This window comes from Cryptomeria japonica, chromosome 2, assembly GCF_030272615.1.
Source record: "Cryptomeria japonica chromosome 2, Sugi_1.0, whole genome shotgun sequence".
In the NCBI taxonomy this organism is placed as follows: Eukaryota; Viridiplantae; Streptophyta; class Pinopsida; order Cupressales; family Cupressaceae; genus Cryptomeria; species Cryptomeria japonica.
Window position 1 is genome coordinate 203,507,880 of NC_081406.1, and position 21,017 is coordinate 203,528,896.

A 21,017-nucleotide genomic window follows, 5' to 3' on the forward strand; every position below is an offset into this window, starting at 1 on the left:
TTTGAAGCTTTATATATCACATTGCCTCCCTCATTTTCTCATTTCATATGAGCATTGAGCATATTCTTAGGGAAGTCTTGTTGTGAAAATGGGTGAGTGGGACATGATTATCGAATGATTAGTACGTGGATAGCACATGGTGGTCTCAATTTTTACTAGTGCTTAGGTTGGTTTTTGTTTTTTCCCTTCATTTTGATAAAGGAGGGTGAATCAGTGCAAGCAAAAATAATATGAATCTGATCACCAACTTAAACAACTTAAAACTTAACAAGCATAAGAGGAATATCACCACATAAGCTAATGCCCAATAAAACAAATTCCACATAACATAAGAGATTTATACGTGGAAACCCAAAAGGGAAAAAATACGGTGGGAGTTAATACCCACAAGATTCACTATCTGCATAATAGAAATCTTGACCGGTTAAGGTCTTACAAACATGCCCTGTTAGGAGAAAACTTGGTTAGGAGTCACCTGGTTAAGGGATTTAAATGATTATCCATGTTAGGAGATTTGACCTATTAGGATCAACCTTGCAAGAGGATTTAACACTCTAATATAGACCTACCATGTTAGGGGATTTACAATGTAAGGCATGTTAGGATCTACCCGGTTAGGGGATTTTACTGTTGTAACTATTAGGATAACAACAGTTCAAATGATCTTCATGTAACACCTTTGTGTCTGATAAGATCTACTTCAAATCCTCAAAACATCAATAACACATCAATATAGAGCTTTACAAAACACCGCACAATCAACTTTGCCTAATTCGCCTTCAATCTTACACACATACGCATTCATACACACACCGACTTGATATCTCATCACACTTTTTATAAACATCAATTTTAGTCAGCTACAGCCTTGGAACAATTTCCTACATTCAAAGAATGTAGACAAAATAATATTACACACCGAAATTATGTCGGCCACCGACATAACAAATAAAAACCTGTGTCGTTTTACCGATTTAAGTGACTATATCACTATCAGTTGAGTGTTCATTAGAATGTCTGCTCTGTACATCAAATCTCACTTGTCCACTTGAATCTACCAATGCGGTTATGAACATAGCTCCAAATATCAGTCTCCATCATCATTGTAAAACCGCATCATCCAACTCTTCATAAATTGCCTGTACTGGTTGTCAAAATGCAACTTTGTTCATAGTTTACCGGTTGAGATCCTAATTACCGATTCTCTGCTAAACTGACTTCTGTACTGGTTAGACCTTATCAGTTGGCTTCGAAGACTTAGATGACCACAAAAACATTGTTCCCATCAATGACAACACAAGACTTAGTCATCAAACATGAATCTCAATCTCTTCATCACATTCACCAATCAATCATTTAACGGTTGTATATCACCAATAGTCTTTATTGGTTCAGTCAAATGCCAACATTCTCCCCCTTTGGCATTCATGGCAACACTTAGGAAAAAATTTGTAACTAAGTGTGCAAAACAAAAATTGACTCCATGACATATACTCCCCCTTAGCAATTACATGATATTAGAAAAAAAAAATTTAAGACTTATACTACTACTCCCCAATATAATTACATCAAAATTTTGACTCTACAACTACTCCCCCTTTGACAGCAATGGCAAAGGAAAGTAAATACATACGGTTACATCAAAAATATATCAAAATTGCATAGCATATATATAGATGTAAGAGTTCAAAATATTTTTACAATGCAATCTTAGAAAAAGCATCACTAAAATGTGATTTCAACTGGTTCAGATCATTATGCCAGGTTTCCAAAATAGTGTCGGTAATCTCCACAAGTATATTGATTTGTCCAGCAAACTCCTCCATGGCATCTATGGTACTCATCTCTAGGGTTGCAAGAATAGCTTCAGATTCTTTATAGGCTCTGTGCAAGACTTCCACCTTCGATATCAGTTGTGTCTGTAATTTCTGCAGTGATCTGATCCTCTTAACATGTGCATTCTCATAAGCTTTCAGCTTATGTTGAATTTCAACAACCAATTTTCCAAAATTGATACCTTAGTCATTAAAGAGCTTGAATGACTCAGTAAGAACTTCAAGTTCTTGCTCGGCTTCCTCCTTCTTCAAATCAGCACAAAATAATGAAAATTTGGCAACAGCGGAGAGTAGTTTACCTCCAGTCTCAAGTGCTTCGTTCAAATAGTCCTTATTGACAGTAAGAGCAACTTTTCCTTTATCAATATTAGTCATTAAGTGCTATGTTATCTTCTTCTTGTAATCCTTCTCAACGCTAACATAAGTTGCATCCTCAAAAGATTTCATCAGTTCTTCGACATCATTAACATGTTGTCCAAGCTTGTCAATAGGAATAACAAATTTATCAGTATCAGTCCCTGGTAGGAGACTTGACAAAATCTCAACAGTGCTTCTTATTGTTTCTTCCTCCTTCTGTTGTTCTTTCATTCTCTTCTTCCTGGCCTGGGATTGCATGGCAGTTGCAATCTCCATCAACTCAGTTGAGCTCATTATATCCATATTAATGGGTCCTTGAATACTTATTGCATTGTCGTCATCTTCATCCACAATTTTCTTTTTAGAATCAAGTGACAAAGGTGTCACTTTAGGTTCTGTCTTCACTGTCTTCTTCTCCTCTTTCTTTTCACTTCCCTTATCCTTTGCAGTTTCTTGTATTGATGGGGTTTGTGTATCAACAGTTTGAGTTACTACCGATGGCTCCTCATCCTTATTTTCTTCTTCATTCTTCTTTTCTCCCTGTCCCTGTTCCTATTCGTGTTGCTCAAACATTTGAGTATCAATATCCTATACATTTACATTATTAGTAGCATTAGCATCATCATTATTATTACCGGTATCATCATCATTAGGGATAATCTCAGGTTCAGTTTGTGTGTACACTGGTTGATTATCTAGCACAATTTCATCAGGCTTAAAATCAATTATCTTAAAACCATCAGGAAGATCTTCAGCCTCAAACTTCCCTGGTTCAACTTCCTTAACTTCTTCCTCTTCATCCTGAATCGAACCCAATACCTTCTTCAAGATTTGTTCAGTCTCCTCATGGACTGATTGGGTCTCTTTGATTAACATTCTTGTCAACCTTTTCTTCAACCTGAAAGATGACTTTGCCTTAGCAAGAGTTTCATCTAGCTCTTCCTTAGTAGCTTCATGTTGCAAGTTTTTTAGAACATATTAAATGAATTCCCTATCTTTTTTTATGGTTGCCTACCATCTAGCATCAATTATATTATACAATGAATTTGGAATTTGCCCTTGCAACTCAATTAGGGCCTTGTTGTATTTATTCATCATATAAACAATCACATCTTCTATCTGTATTTATTCATCTTCATTAAACTTATCATACAGTTTCTTCACACCAGTCAATAAACCATACTCTTTAATGTTTATCATTAAATTTTCAAGAGGTGTGAGCTTTGTTATCGGTTTCTGCAAAGATTTCATAATATAAGTACCAAGACCCTTTGACCTTTTTCCACTGTCCCTTAGGGATTTCTTTTCTCCTTCGGACTCAGTCACTTCTTCATCAGTATCTACCAGTTTTTGTGCTTGTTGCTTTTTCCTTTTACCAGTCTTAACCGATGCAGTAGGAGGTTCAACAATCTTACCTTTCCTCCAAAACTGAATCTTAGAAGTTTTTTCCTTCTTTGTTTCTACTAGTTTCTCCTTCTTAATAGCTATCGGATTTTCTTTCTCTACAACCTTCTCCTTTCTAGCTCTTGTCTTTACATCGGTGGGGGTATTGGTTGGTGCACTTGATATTTCGGGCTATTGAGCAGCATGCTTTGCTCTTGCTTCAACAATGCCTTCCTTTGTGAATCCTACTTGCTCTGCAAATGCTTCAACTTCCTTTCTAACTTTCTTTGCAATTACCGGTCTTTGAAGTTTAGAGTGCACTTGAAGGGATTTCTCCTTGTAAGTGCCAAATTGTTCTATTGTTGTATCTACTGATTAGGCAAGCAAATGATCAGCATATGCAATCAAAAGATCTTTGTCCACTTCATATCCCATGGGCATAACCCATGTAGTCTGAGGCACAACTACCTCCATCATGCAAGTATATGTATCAACCATAAAGCAAATTGTGCTTTCATACTGATTGACAACCTTTGTCGGTGTCCTTTCCCTTGCATGCATTTTCTTCTGAAAGTCCTTAAAATATCCCCATGAAATTTTGCCAAAATCATTACCAAGCATTCCAATGTTGTACTTCATCTACATCAATGTAGGAGTGCCATCTATCCATTGGATATCACCAATACCGAGGAAACATTTCTGAAAATAAAAGAATAGACGTAGAATTAATTGACCAAATTTAAACCTCAACCTCTTATCCTTTTTTATGGCTTCCAGGTTCATCACAAGTTGACTCCTCAATGCCTCTAACAAGTCATAATCAACATCTTCTTTGATCATCTGGTGGGCAGTGTGAATAGCAATAGCAGGGATGCTATTCATCTTGCTAGAATAATAGATCTGGTAATCGATCACCATAGAAGCATACTTTACTGCCGAATCATTGATATTATTCACTGTCATTGCTCTTCCATCCCATTTAAATCCTGTTAACTTTTCTACATCATTCTTAGGAATGGATCTCAAAACCGGAACCTCACCGGTGGTACAAAATCTGGTGACTACATGAATAGCTTCCTTAGAAATTTGATGTGGTCAGTCAAGCCACATAAACTGGTCATGAATCCTACTAAACACATATCTCACAAGTTCATCATCAAAATCATTAATGAAATTCAGGGCATGGTGAAACCCTTTCTTAGTAACCCTTTTGAACCGATCCTTCAAAATACCATTCTTATCACACAATGCTTTATACTGATAAAAAATAGCAGCAACACCAAGATCCTCTAGTTTGCAATGATAGAAAGATCTAACATCTTCAACATGTAAGACACCATAAGGAACTCCAGATAGAGATCTGGTGGGATCAATTTCCTCAGACTTAAACGGATGCCTCTTAAATTCAGGACGTGGTCTATTGGTAACATCAACTAAATGTGGGGTGTCCATCTTCAATGATTCAGAAAGATAAGCAGAAATCAAGATTTCTGAATAAATACCTTTTACCGCTTCTGCACTAGGGTTCCAAACACCATCAAATATTTCTCATCGATTCCCGATTACACTAGATCACTTCAAATCTTTGTCAATGTAGTGAACACAAACTCTTCTCCGCTCTATTTTCTCTTCATGTGCTCACAATAATGCAATGTGATAAATAACATTCAAAAAGTTCTTTTTATTTGCCTATTACCTACTGCATTAAATGTCATTACCGGTAAAACCCTAAAATATCTTTTAACACTCTACCAATTCTCATAACTCATCAAACCTACCGGTTTGATCACAAAATCTCTTTACAATATCATAATACATCAAAGTATGTAGATTTAACATACCTTACAGTACTTCGGGGGGTTCTGAAATCTATTTATTGGTGAAGGGTTCTCCACACTAGGTGAAGAAATAGGATTTCAAATGGTTTGAATTCAGTTATCTCATTATCCTACTTTTTCCAAATTTTGTTCATTTCAACTCTGGTCTCCTCAAAATCAACTTTTATCTTCCCTTTCCGATCAGCAAATTGATTCACCTTTGCTCTGCAAAACTTTGCAATATGTCTCGGTTTATGAAAATGATAACAAGCCATACCAGATGCTCTCCAAGGTCTAGCATTGCCTGTACCAATCCTTCTTCTGCAGTTCATAGCTACATGACCATAGTTATGACAAATTGTGTAAACCACATTCATCCTCTTTTCCATCTCATAGGGACTAGACCGGTTAGCATAGGGTCTTTGCCAGTTAAGACTTCTCTGGTCATGAAAGGTTCTTTGCCAACCACCACAAGACTTCTCACTCATGTGAGGAGTAGGATTATTTGCTCCATAGCTGCACTCAATAGCATTTTGCAAGTGAAACAATAACCATTAAAGGTTCTAGGCTTATATCCTTGATAAGCATTGGGTCTATAACCATTACCAACATCAGATCTGCTTCTACAAACATTAGCAGTATGTCCTGGCTTATGACAATTGAAACAAACAAGCTTATAGGATTTATTACCGATGGGTTTATGAGTCTTAGGAGCAGGTTTACCTTCATGCATGTTGTCCTTAGTACCAGAAGACTCACCTTTCTCAAATGTATTGTAACCCAATCCAATTGTATCAGTGTCCATCCTTTGAGATTGGATCTGTTCATCAAGCATGGTAAAACTTTTGTTAAACTTTTCAAGCTTCTCATTAGCATCAACAAGTTCTTTTGTAAGGTCTTCATTCCTTTTCATGAGAGTCTCTCTAAGAGACATTGCCATATCCACTGACTAGGGCATCCATTAAACCAACTCTAGAAGTTATTTTGCATACTAATTGGTTTAATGGATGCCCTAGTCGGTGATCCAAAAGTTTGAATCCCCAACTAATTTTGAGACCGTAGTTCTTATTTGTGTGATCTTGTTGGGGATCGGGGATTGTTTTGTACCCAATTCCCAACAAGGAGACTAGAGTGGAATGAACCCCAAGCTCTAAACATTGAGCGAGTCGGGAGCAAGTGGGGATCGGGGATGTCACTATCCCCAACCCCTGATTAACATGCACTAAGAGAAGATCAAGGATATTGATACCCCCAATCCCCGCTCTCTTTTTTTTAGAGATGAATGGGGATTTGAAATAATAGAATCTCTAAACCCTGAAAGAGTGGTAGGATCTTATTTTGCAAGGATTGGGGATTCCACTACCCCCAACCCCCGATGTTTGTAAAATGTTTATTAAGGTTTTGTTGTTTTCAATAAGGTGTCTCATCAAATTTTATTGGTCTTTTTCAATAAGGTTCCTTATAGAGGTTATTTTGATTGTAGATTTAGAGATGTCACAACCAACAGTGGTTCTGATGAAGTACAAATTCAATGGTAACTTACTGCATAGATAGGGAAATTATAGATACAAATATTGGCAATGTTGACCTTAATGATTTTTTGTAGAGAATGGATAGGTCATATGGAAGAACCACTTGGGCTACCTCATTAATGTAGTCCAGATTAGTTCAAGATACAAGATTCCCACTAGCACTCCAATCTCCAAATTTTATTATGACATGTGCATCAATTTGTTGTCCATTTGGAGGAATTGATTATGTGTTGCATTGATGTTTTGTCATTGATGTCAACACTAGTTGTTTGGGATGCTTTACCGGCACCCTTCTGGTCCCGGTAGGATGTTTGGTTTCTGGTTGGTTTAGATTCGGTATGATCCAGTATGCTCTGTTATGTTTGGGTTATGGAATTGGCTTATTCAGATTCATGTTCAGTCAGTTGGTTTTGTTCTGGTGATTGGATACTATCCTATTTGCTTGGAAGCTTGGTTTGTTGTTTCGGCGAGGGTTTCACTAGCAGAGCTTTGATGAAGATCTTTGATTATATGCGTAAGTGGTATTGGTGTGGCTTCTGGTGAAGATTTAGGATGTTGATGGTGATCGTGTTCGAGACTTAGTTGATTGGGATTCTTGCTATGGCGTGTACGGACCTATATTAGGTCCCAGTGTATCTAGGTTATGGACCAACTTAATGTAATGTGTGGATTGGACCTCTCGATGTGTTTTCGGGATGTCTTATGGGTTGGATATTATTTGTTTGGTCTTAGGCCGACATGTTTTGTAATTATGTAATTGTTTTATTGTCAGGTGGTCGACCTGATTGTTTATGGTCGAGAGTTTGTATATATATGATGTAAGATCTCATTGTAGATCATATAGGAGAATCATGGTATGGGATATGGATATGTAAGGAGTGAATAATGTAATAATCATTTAGGCAGAGGATTTGGTTGATCATTTGTGATCAAGTTGGGTTTATGTAAGAGGATTTAGTCCTCCGGTATTGAGTTCAACCGAAACTGTATTCAGGCATAGGAGATGTTATCTTTGCAGTTCATTCATTTCTTTGGATTGTAGTTTGGATTTCTATGTAGTCGGTGAGACTCCTTTTGTGATGAGTTGTGCGCTCTAGGTTGTTGGCCTTCTTGCCATTGCAAACCCCTCAATTGTAATTCACATACTTACTGCAGAAGTATTATCTGACTGTGGGTAGGCTTCCCACCGTGGTTTTTCCCTTTACCAAGTTTTCCACGTATAAATCTTGGTGTCATGTGGATGGTATTTATTCTCTGATTATTGTTTATGCTTAATTGGTTTATCTGCTATTTCAGTATTTGGTTTAAGAATTCTGATATTGATCTTTTGGGTTCTGGTATTAAAGTTTAAATTACTTAAGGTTCCAGTAATCTGGTGACAACTGATTCACCTCCCCCCCCCCCTCTCAGTTGTCTTTCGGTTATTTGAACTGTCTAACACAATTTACAATTCATATGAAAGGAGTATATATAGTCCTTTGAAGGATGTTGTTCTAGACATTTCTCCTTACACCATCGAAGATACATTTCATATACAAAAGCATGATTCATATGCACATGTGATTATCGAGCAAGGAGAACAGTACTACAAAGCTGAAAAGGACACCATGGAATACAAAAATAAAATCTTGATGGAAAAATCTAAGAAGCAAAGTCAACTTGGGTTAATCAAAGTCATCCATCAAGCATACTTGCATGTTCATGCACAAGACTATGTCACTCTTCTCAACTGAGTGGAATGACTTCTAGATGCCAAATAATTCCACCCATTGATGTTGTTGTTTCTGAAAACCATTCTTGCAAGAACGCATTTTATAGATTGTGGAAGAATGATAAGCGATAATTTGGCCAAGCAATTGCAGAAAGTCAAGATAGACCCCAAACTCTACATGACTTCATATGCGGTTTACTTGTAGTCTAGGATATTTACCTGGGGTTGAGAAGAGAAGGGTCCCTTGCTAACCCAAGGACACACATAAACAACCACTATCCTCAGTTGCAGTTGAAGAGGAGAAGGAAAGATCATTGCATTGTTACTAACTTCTTTATGTTTGAAATGATAAGGTCTCTAGAAGGGGAGTTTAGTATGAGGTTGTCACTTGAGGTAGCCAAGGAGTTTTGGGGTAAAAGCACAATGTTGTGTCACACTTTTATAAAGGAAGTGGCCAATGCAACTAAAACTATTTAACTTCAACTGCATAAAAGTGACACTTATAAATTAAATTTTAAAATGATGTAAACTGATCAAATATAAGAATATTAATGAAATTTATGTTTGTTATTGATGTATGGAAAAGGGGACATAGTCACAAGATAAAAGCTCAAATGCTAGTATGTTAGTTTCCAACCAAAACTAAAACAAATGAACTAAAAACCTCTAAGATACACATCAAAAGAGAGTAAGCACACAAATGAAGCATAAAAAAAAGAAAAGAGGGAAGAAAACCCCCTAAGATGCTCCCATGTTGCTTGATAACTCTCCCTTGTTTCTCTCCTCTCCAAGATCCAAACGAGTGTAGCTCTCAATTTTTAGCACTAACCATGGATGTTGAATGGAGATTCAATATGGTTGAAAATAAAACACTAATGCTATACCAATGCTTAAATAGTGTTTCTATGAGAAACCTTAGGTATCTGTGCTAATGCCAGTATAGTAACAATTCTCTAATGCTTCCTCTATTGCTTGAGGAATGAGGCTCTATTTATAGACAAAATATAAGATTGGATGGTCAAGATTGGTCTGGTTTGTGGAGGGATAAGATTGCATGATTGATGATCCATGTGATGGTTTTCAACCCAATCCCATGATGACAAGTGTCAACATGAAATGGCTTGAGAGGAAAGGGAAGGAGCATTTCATGCCTGAAAAAACATGAGGGTAACCTCATGTGGGTTGGGTTATTGGATAAAGCCATTATCCAAGAGTAAGGTTATTATCCAAGGGTAAACTCTTGTGCAAAGTTTACCCATGGTTAAGCTTTGACCAAAGGGACAAAACCCATGTGGCTTTGTGTGTTGAAGAAGCAAAGTCATTAAGACTTTGTAAGTCTTAAATGGTTGAGATGATGGGTTGGGGGTTAATCTTGGATTAGGATTATGCAAGTGATTAGAAGGGGGTTTAGGCTAATTTAGAAGGGCTTAGAAGAATATAGAAGGAGGTTAGTATGCAAGTGGGTTTGGCAAGTGGGTTAGGATAATAGCTCTTTTGATTAAATATTTTATCTAATTAAAATAGTGAGTGCAACTAGCATTTGTCAGAGAATGCAAGTGGATGGGGAGTTTTAAATAAATATTGATTTATTTAAATATGAATTTGATTTGGGTCTTTAAATAAATGTTTAATTTATTTAAATAAGAGGAAAGGGGGATTAAATAAATTTATTAATTTATTTAATAATTTTGACTATAGTTAGTAATTAAATAAATTTATTTTACTAGAATAGAAGAATAGGCTGAGATGAATTAAGTAAAATATAAATTGAATTAATAGAGGAATATTAGTGCATTAAATAAATATTAAATATTCATTTAGTTAGTGGACAAATTTATGTGTCTACATTTTCCCCTCTTTGAGATAGTGTCGTTTATTGTGTCATTTCAAAGAAAAACTGATAGGCATGAGGAAAAATACCCTAGGGATATTAGTTTGTGGGTTGGTATGCCCCCTCGAGAGATGGGCAAAAAATTGTGAAAAATTCGGCAATATCTCAAAAAATAGAAAGAAGTGGGGGATGATAGATAAGAAGAAATTGGATTAAATGGCGAAAGAATGGAAGAAAACGGGATTAAAATGGAGAAATGACGAGCCTCTGAAGTTCCTGAGGTCCACTACAATGAGTGGGGTGAAGCAGGGGTAGGGTTGGGCAGTGTATATTTGGGCGAGAAGGATGAGTCGGTGAGTACCCTTAGGTCATGAAAGAGATACTATGTAAATGTTGTGTGGTGCATTTGATTGATGCTATACAATTGATCAATATTGGTTGGACAGTCTGGTGCAATTAATTGAATTGCCTCAGTTTAGTCAAAGAGTGATAGTTGATGTCAGATGGGTGCTTGGACATGATAAAGTTTTAGTAAGTGAGTCAAATTGACCTGATGAGACTTAGACAATTGATGTAATTGCCTAATGAAGTCAAGGTATCTGAAGCAAAATACTTGTTGAGACTTAGACAATTGATGTAATTGTCTGTTGTGATTGTGTTTGATTGGTTGATCAATTAATAGTTGGGTTTAAAGGTAGACACAGTATTGCATACAAGATGACCAAGGTGACATAGGCTATGTAACCCCTTTCTGTTAGATGGACTATAATGTTCTTGGCTTGATCAGCTTGTGGAACATGATATAGGGTATGTGATGTGGATGATCTGGATGGGGAGGATAGGGGGGTTATTTGTAGAGAGAAGGTTTGGAGACCTAGTACCTAGTCATTGTACTCGGTCATGTTTTGAAAAGATAGGTCTTGACACTTAGCTTTCTCATAGCAACCCTATTCCTTGTGTATGCATGCACATGAAATATTTACAATGTGTGAATGAACAAATGTATGTGTGATATGTACTGGAATTTAATATATATAGATGAGATGAAATGGTGATCCATGGGCTATTCATAATGCTTTATTTCCTCATCGAGCGTGGTAGTACCGATCTTGGCATACAAGAAAAGTTCCCCTCCATTCTGGGTCATATACACATGGTCGAGGTATACACCATAGTCAATAAGGCATAGTGATCCATGACTTGTATTTTTCCATAGGATCTCGTAGCATAGTGAACTTCCCATGTAGACACCATTAGTATGTGCCCCAGAACTTCATTGGAACAATCCACAAATAGAAAACAAAGAAAAGATATCAGGAACCATCTTGGCCACTCTAATCACTTGTGGATATCCTAGAGCACCATAGGAACCTGATACAAAAAGCAATAATCTGACCAAATTCCTACCAGCCAAACAAAATCTTCTTGTCAAAGAGATATGTCACCATGTCTTGTTTTGAAGGAAAGATGCAACCTTGTTTAAGACAGTCTTGTGTATGTGTTGCTCATATGTTTGCTTGTTTGTCTGATAGTTGGTCATCTTTTAGGAAGTTCAAATGTTGTTTGTGTCTAGCTCGATGTTTATGTACAATGAACAAGTCTATTGCAATGTTTTGATTGATTTTGATGTTTTTTGGATGTTTTTGGATGTTTGTTTTGATTTAAATGTTTTATGAATATTTTTGGATTATTTCAAGACATTTTTTGAATGTTTTTGGATTATTTCATGACATTTTTTGAATTTTTTTGGTATTTTTGAATGTTTTATGAATGTTTTTGGATTATTTCCACATTATTTCAGGATATTTTTTGAATTTTTTTGGTATTTTTGAATGTTTTATGAATTTTTTTGGATTATTTCAGGACATTTTTCGAATGAGTAACTCGACAAATCACCAATATTGAGAATCCACTCCCATAATTAGGTTAGACAATTTTCCCCCATTTAGGTGTTAGTGTGAAAGCATGATGTGAGATACATGAGGTAATAACCCTGATTGCATATCAATAACACTGATTGCAGATCAATAACAACCCATGATAGATATGATGTATGAGTGGATGCAATGGATGTGGTTGCAATAATTCTAAAAGACAATGGATCCATAGCCTTTGCAAATGGCATTGTTTGCCAGGTTTTCACCACCGTACTTATCCAAGGCGCCACTGAAGTGGTTTTCACTACCTGGATGAATGATTTTTCTTTACGATTTTCTAGATTTTTTTCTCTTTTTTTGTACTTTTTTCAGGACTTTTTCTGAATGTTTTTGGTATTTTCTAAGATTTTTCGAGCCCAATGCTTTGCACAGGTTATGTATGAAACTTTGTGAGATGCATGTTGTTGATTGGATCTGCCAGTGGTTCTCCTTATAAAGTTTCCAACTGATATGCCCCAGACCCGAAGACTACAGTGATGACATATGGACCCACTCAATTGGATTCAAATTTGCCTCGATGTTCTCTATTTGGTTGATTGCAAGGATTATCTCTGAGGACAAGATATCCTACCCAAATGTGTGAGGTCTAACACTAGGATTGTATCTTTTTCTCATGCACTGCCGATATGTTTTTAGGTGATTGTAGGCAGCTTGTCGCTTCTCATCAAGTAGTCCCAAGTCCTAAAGATGGGAGACTCGATACTCTTCATCAATAATCAAATTGTGCAAGGAAACCCGTAGTGAGGGTAATTCAACCTCAATAGGTAGGATGGCCTCTACTCCATATAGAAGTGAGTATGGGATTACGCTTGTAGGGGTTTGAATGCTAGTTTGATATCACCATAGTGTAGGATTCAGACAAATGTGCCAATCACGACCAACATCATTGTTTGTCTTCTTTAAGATTCTCAGGATATTCTTGTTTGAGGCATTTGCTTGACCACTTCCTTATGGGTAATATGGGGTGGAGAAACAGGTGTGGGATATGAAACTTCTCACAGAGTTCGCGAACATCCTGATTTTTGAAAGGAAGCCTGTTAATCTATGATGATGGACATGGGTACACCATACCAAAAAAATGATATAGTTTAAGATGAATGAAGCGATCTGCTTGTCGGTTACTTGGGTAAGTGGAATGGATTCAATCCACTTAGTGAAGTATTATGTGGTGGTAATGATGAAGTTGTTACCATTGGATAAAGATGGATGGATTTTACCCACAAGGTCAAGTCCCCACTGACAAAAGGGCCATGGTGTTGCGATGGGTTGCAGTTCTTGCATTGGTGTGTATCAAATATCCATGTACTTGGCACTTCTTTCATTTCCTGACAAAGTAATAGGAATCTTCTTCTACTGAGGGTCAATAGTATCCTATCCTCATAATCTTTGTAGCCAATGAAGGGCCACTTGAATGAGCCCCATAGATACCTTCATATACTTCTTCTAAAGTTGTGGTCACCTCACCTTACTCTAAACATCAGAGGAGAGTACCATTGAGACTTCATCGGTATAGGGTTTCGGCAAGATAGTGTAGCAGACGGATTGGCATATGAAGTTTTTTCATTGATTGTTCAATTGGTTTGGTGGAAGGATTTGGTCACGTAGGTAAGCATAAAATTCACCATACCATGGGGAATCAGGACCGATAAGCTGACATACCATCTCAGATTTGAGGATATCATAAGCGGGGATCCAAAGTTGTTTGACTAAGAACTCATAGTGTGTTGAGTTATGTGGAAGATCGGGGAGAGAGCCTATTGTAGCCATTACATCTGCATCTTGAGGAATCTACTCAAAGGTGATAGCTATGAATAATTATTTGAAGCTATCAACCATTTTCTTGTAAGGCATGAACTTATCATCTTTAGTTTGGTATTCATCATTGACCTGTCAGATGACCAGCTGTGAATCACCATATACTTGTAGCTCCTTTAAGTTCTATTGTACGACCATTCTTAGTCATGTGATCAAGGTTTCATACTCTACTATGTTGTTTGTGCAAGACAATTTAGTATGTATGATTTTGGAATGCTATCCCCTTGAGGTATAATAAAAATAATGTCAGCACTTGAACCATGTCTTGTGTATGACCCATCAAAATATAGCTTCCATTGTTGTGCTGGCATAATCGTGAAGATTTCCAGATCTAGAAAATTTGAAATAAGAGGATGGTCTCCTACGAGTGGCACTTCGGCCAACTGATCTGCAATGACATGTCCTTTAATTTCTTTTCAATCCACATACTCTATGTCAAATTCATTGAGGAGCATAACCCACTTTTCCAAATGGCCTATTAATGTTGCTTTATTGAGTAGGTACTTGAATGGATCTATCTTGGCAATGAGTTGTATCTTGTGTGTCAACATGTAATGCCTCAGTTTGGTGGCTACCAAAATCACTAATAAGAAAGCTCGTCCAATAAGGGTATAATTGATTTCATACCCTACTAGTGTCCTGGAGATGTAGTATACTGCACATTCTTTGCCTTTTGCATTATGTTGTGCTAGTAATATGCCTAAGGTTGTAGTTGTAGTTGATATGTATAGTAAAAAAGGCCTATCTAGAGATGGTGGTGTCAATAATGGTGGCGTCATCAAGTAGTCCTTAAGCTGATGGAATGCTTGCTGACAATTCTCTTCCCATTTAAAACAAACATTCTTATGGAGCAGATGTGTGAAGGGATGACATTTTTCGGCCAACTGTGCAATGAACCGACACACTGATTGTAGCCTCCCTTGTAATGTCCTCAACTGACCAATGTTCTTAAGTGGTGGCATTTTCATGATTGCTTTTACCTTTGCGGGATCAACCTCAATTCCTTTATTTGAAACAATATATTCTAGGAGCTTCTCGGAAGTCACTCCAAAGACACACTTCTTTGGATTGAGGCGGGCATTGTATTTTTCTAGTCTGGTGAAAATTTTGTCCAGCACAGTGAGGTGACCCTCTCTTGTTAATTATTTAGCTAGTAAATCGTCCACATAGTCTTCCATTAGTGTATGTATCATGTCATGGAATATAGTAGTCATTTCCTGTTGATATGTGGCACCTGTATTCTTGAGACCGAGTGGCATCACATTCCAACAGTATGTACCACATGGGCATGTAAAAGTTGTTTTGTGTTGATCCTCTAAGGTGATCTTGATCTTGTTGTATCCTGAAAAGCCATCCATGAGTGATAGCATTGCATGTCCTGTTGTGAGGTCCACGATCATATCAATGTTTGGAAGAGGGAAGTCATCCTTAGGACATACTTTGTTTAGATCTTTAAAATCCATACAAATACGGATGCCCCCAGTTGGTTTTGCCACTAGTACAATGTTGGAGATCCATTCTGCATAATCAATGAGTCTTATGAAACACACATCTAATAGCTTTTTGAGTTTTTCTTTTACTAACAATGCAATCTAAGGATGCATCTTATTGAGATTTTGTTTTACTAGTTTATCTCCTTCTGCTACAGTCAAATGATGCATTACTAGCTTTGGATCTAGTCTTGCAATGTTTGTATAGGACTATACAAAATTGATTTGTCGCTTTTGAAGGAACTCTATAAAATCAGGATCTTCGACTGGAGTCAATGATTTTTCTAGATGTATTATGTGTGGATTTTTTGGTACCCCCAGATTGACTTCCTTTGTCTCTTCTATAAGAATGGACAACTCTCCTGATTAGTGCTGAAGGGGAGAATGTCAAACCTTCCATCTTCAGGAACCTCAGAGAGGTTTTCACCTTTGTTTGCATCCTTTGTTTTTAATGTTTTGGGATCCAAAAGTGCCACAGTGTGGTTTTCACTTGAGAATCCTTTTTTTATTGTAATATTTTTGTGACTGAAAGGTTTTGCATTCTCTCCAAAGTAAGTCATGCTATTGAAAGTCATGCTACTAATTTCAATAGCATACCCAAATTTGTGATCACCACTTGGTATGTTATCTCGTAATTCAAGAAAGTCTACGATCGCCTCATTGTTTTGGAAGGTGTCAAGGTACGGAGGATCGAGTTGATCCCAATTAATGAGTTCAAGGTGGATTATCGACATTACCTCATTAATAAGGTTGAGTTCATAGGATGCGTCGGTTACGGTTAGGATGGAGGAATCAAGGTCATCATCGGTACTATCCTCTTCATAATCGGGCTCGAGGGGTGACCTATATGTCCTTGAAGTATCTTAAGTATCTTAATCCCAAAAGGTTTTGATCCATGCCTCTCCTGCAATGCCTTTGTCTACAAGAGTATCAAGAGAATCATTTTCAGATTCATGTGAAGCCAAAGAACCCCATTCGTATTCATGTGAATCTATCTCATAATCACTTGGTAGAACTTTGTCACTATATATTATAGGGATGTCGGCAGGTGTGAAAGATTTGTCGACAGCTACTGTAGGGGTTTTATCTGGTGGGGTTGTTGATGTTGCTTGGGTGTCAGAAGTGGACAAGATTTTTATCCTTGGAGTGATGGGTTGTCATGCAACATAACTCTTTTTCTTATTTGTTGTATGTGTGGACTTCAACTGAGAAGTGCTTTCATGACTTAGATTTTTTGATCTTGTAGGTTGATCTACAATGGACAATATCCTACTTCTAGAAGGGATGAATTTGGAAGTTGTCTACTTTTCTTTGCTTGTAATATTGAGCTTAGAAGAGCCTCCTAGACCAAGGTTGAAACCGAGTCCACTTTTATCCCTTAGTTGTAACAAGGATTGTAATGCCTCTTGTACACCTTGTTTGTGGGATCCCAATGCATAATGGTCATCATAGCCCATCTTTTGCATCATGGTAAAACCTTTACCATACCTCTCTGTGGGTATCTTGATTTGTTGTCTATCTGTATCGGAAGGGTCTATGTAGATCCATCCTGCCAAGTCTTCATCAATAGTTTCTTGTTCTTGTGATCTACCAGGGATGAATCCATCAAGTGTACTAGTATTAGCTACAACAGGTGGCTTGAGTGACATTTGTGGTTTTCCATGAGTTCTAGGTGAGAGGGGTAGTTGGCCAACACATAAAAGTTAACTAATATTATACTCTCATGGGCCTTTATCCTTTACTTTCATTTTTAGCTTCTCCTGTTTGGGTGTAGGGATCGGTGTACTAGTGAGAGAAGTTGGGTAGATGTAGGATGATGATGTGGTAGCTTCTCTTTTGCTATGTACTGTGATATCCGGTTGATGCCTTATATTGTTGCAAAAGGCGAATGGGTTGGCATCACCAAGGATAGTAATCTCTACTCCATTATGTGGAAATTTGATTTATTGATGGTAGGTGGATGGTACTGCTTGCATGGAATGGATCCATGATCTGCCTAATAGGAGATTATATGGAAGAGGGAGGTCTAAGACTTGACAAACCACATTCTTCACCACAAGTTCTACACGTACTGGTAGAGTAACACACCCTTTAGAGGAGCATTTTGCATCATCATAGGCTTTGATGATGATTTGCATTCTGGCATCTACTACTTTTGGTGCATATCCCAATGTTGTGATTAACTATAATGTGCAAATGTTAACGCCATCTCCATTGTCAATCAAGACTCTCTTGATTTTGTGTTTATGTATGAATCCCTCAATGTGGAGATGGGCATTATGCGGTTGTTGAAAGGACACATCATCATTCTCAAAAAAAGTGAGACATGGTGATGATTTGAGACTTCCAACCATGGCTTGAAATTGATCCGCATTGAGGTTGGATGGAACTGACACTTCTTGGAGAGATTGGTCCAAGATGGTTTTATGTGAGGGTGATAGGCGCAAAATCTCTAGTATGGAAATGAGTGCTAGTATCTTATCTAATTGGTCCACGGGGCTATATTGTTGGGGCACGTATACCACTCTAGATGGTGCACTTGTACGGTAATCTTTCTATGGCGAGTAACAATGTTGCATGCGGGATCTTTGCCTTTTATTATAATGGTTTCAACTTGTTCATTGGCCTCATAAAGGTTGTTGACAGTATAGGTATATGGTGCGTGTGTATAGTTCGTCATGTTATCTTGGTTCTTACATTGATGGGAGGGACCTCCTTTTTCATATGATGGGAGTGGATTTTTGAACATGGTATAATTTGTATTTGAAGTTTTTGCATTATGGCCATCGACCTCCATGCCACCTCGATCAACAAGGTCTTGAACAATATATTTTAACCGATGGCAGCTATTTGTTTTTTGTCCTTTTCCCTTGTGAAATTCACAATACTCGTTATCTCTCCACCATGAAAGTTTAACCTTGTGGTTCATAGTTTGGTGTTTTAGGCAACATGATGAGATCAAAAGATATGAGTTGTCGTAATATCTTTTCAAGGGGTTCTCTCAAGCATGTGTATGTTTTATTGGGTTTGTAGGTAGGGTACCTATTTTTACGTGCCTCTTGTTGCGTGTTGGGAGCTTGATTGCCTTTATTTTTTTGGAGATTGCCTTGGTTGGTAGTGGGCTTGTTACGATTATCTACTTGTCCTACAATTTTGACTATGGGTTGTGTGATTTTGAGAGTTCTTCCATCTACAACACCATCGTTAACAATATTTTTGTTCTTGGCCCAAATTTTGGGTTTGTCATTGTTGTAGGCTGGTCATGGACCATCCTTGTTGTCTTTGTAGATTTTGACAAGTCTCTTTTTTATAAGGGATTTCTTGATTTTAAGACCTCGGGCTATCATGTCTTGGAAAGTGTCCAAACATTCGATGTCTAAGTAGAATTCCATCTCTTCATTTAAGTTTGAAATGGAAATTTCAACTAATTGTTCCTCTAGAATGGGGAAGGAACGTCTACTAGAAATTTGTCTTTGTCTTTGTAAGAATGTTAAGAATAACTTTCCATTCTTTTGTTTTGTATTGCATAGATCAGCCATGGAGACATCTCATTCTATGTTATGTGAATGGTGAGTGATAAATTTTTGTATTAGGTCCTCAAATATTCGTATTCCGTCAAGCAAATGTGAAAACCATTGCATGGCCAATCTGCCTAAACTTTGAGGGAAAAGGCGCATTAAATATATTTTGGCATATGCCACCTCTAAGCATGCGGAGTAAAATTCTCTTACATTGTCCCTTGGATCTCCTTTCCCTTTGTATTTGTTAATTTTTGTGTTTTGAAATTGTGTGGGAAAGGAGGCATGATCATGTTCCTATCAAATGGATAGGGACAAATATCTTCGAGAGCATATTGCTTTTGTGATCTTCCTAAATTCACTTGTTGGGAGAGGTCTTGTATCTGTTGTCTTAACATATCCATTTATGTGGGAGGAGGCGAGATATTCCCTTGTTGATAGTTATCATCGTAGTTGTGGGTATTCCTTTCCCTCCTATCATCTTGATTTGGTTCTTGTCGATGGCTATGTTGGGCTTGTTCTGGTGCCTCCCTAAGTTACAATACGTCAAAGTCTGGTGCATTTTTGGCCCTTCTTGAGCAAGTCTTAGGAAATGGGCGTCAACATTTCCACCGAAAATTTCCTCAAAGAGTCTGTTAAATCTAGGATTACTACTGGATTCCTCTATTTGTGCTTGTGTAGGGGTATTTGGGCCTTCTCTTTCAGAAAAAGGGTTAACGTCTTCCTCTTCTTCTTCCCATATTTCATTTTGAGGTTGTCTCTGACTTTGAGACCTAGTCCTAGCCATGTTTGAAGCACGCATTAGCAAAAGTGAGGTGGGTGAAAAGTGGGTGGTTGATCCCCTTTTTAGTTTCAATATGATATGATGATGATGATGATGATGATGAGTTTGAAGTATTTTGTGGATGTTTGATCTCCTACACTAAAGGTTGAGTATCAACAAAGTCCTCTTTATAATTTCTTGTTTGGTGTTTCAACAATTGAGAGATGAGGTGTAGCAAGGTGTATGCTTTACAAATCACAAGCTACATATCTTTGAGAGAATGCACTTGAAAGCTATTTTTAACCTATCTAGATGCTTAGTAATGTCTTTTAAGATGATTTATCCTAGATGTAGAGACACACTAGAGAGTAATTTTGTTGGTATGATTAGCAATATCTTGAAAGAACTAAGGACAAGACCTTTGTATGTTGAGAGTAATGGATTTTTGATGTTGTTGGAATGTGAATTTTGAAGTGGATGTGAATCTTGGAATTTCTACTAGGGGGCTATGAATTTGACTTTGGAGATGATTTTTGAAATGAGAAGGATGAAACGAAATGTCTGATGATGTTCAATTTGGAAGGATTTGGAAGATGAAAATGAGCTGGTGTTTGAAAAATCCTAATAGGTGATTGCAGGTTGTGGAATGTATGATGGCGAAATACATTGACCGATGTTGTGAGGATATGACAAAGCTCTTCTTTGAAAGAAACCTTGGGATGCAAGTGGTTCTAGTTCAAAGTCATCGGTAAAACCATGACCAAAATCATGATATCGATGGATGAAAGTGTGATGTTTTAACAAAAGCTTACGGTTTTTGTACAAGAAGTTTCGTCTCTTTTGGATTTTCTTTGCACTTTGCTTCTTCTTGGTTTTCTAATAGATTGAATTCTTGGCATGTTTGAGAGGATTAAAAACACGAAGCATGAGTAGCTTTCCCAAGAATGTGTGAAATTGTTTGTGTTAGTTTGTTTTGATAATCTCTTTGACAAGAAGACATGACAAGCACACAAGTACATATAAGCACT

The 21,017-nt window shown here is 37.3% G+C and overlaps 1 protein-coding gene across 1 annotated transcript in view; it reads right to left on the reverse strand.

Moving 5' to 3' along the window:
• Positions 1-2,216: 2,216 nt before the first annotated feature.
• LOC131859785 (uncharacterized) overlaps positions 2,217-21,017 on the reverse strand; it is a 30,997-nt gene continuing 12,196 nt past the window's right edge. Inside the window, exons 2-3 of the mRNA XM_059213845.1 lie at positions 2,793-3,142; positions 2,217-2,744 (exon numbers count right to left, since the gene is read on the reverse strand). Coding sequence (XP_059069828.1) covers positions 2,217-2,744; positions 2,793-3,142 — 878 coding nt within the window. The remainder of the gene's footprint in view (positions 2,745-2,792; positions 3,143-21,017) is intronic.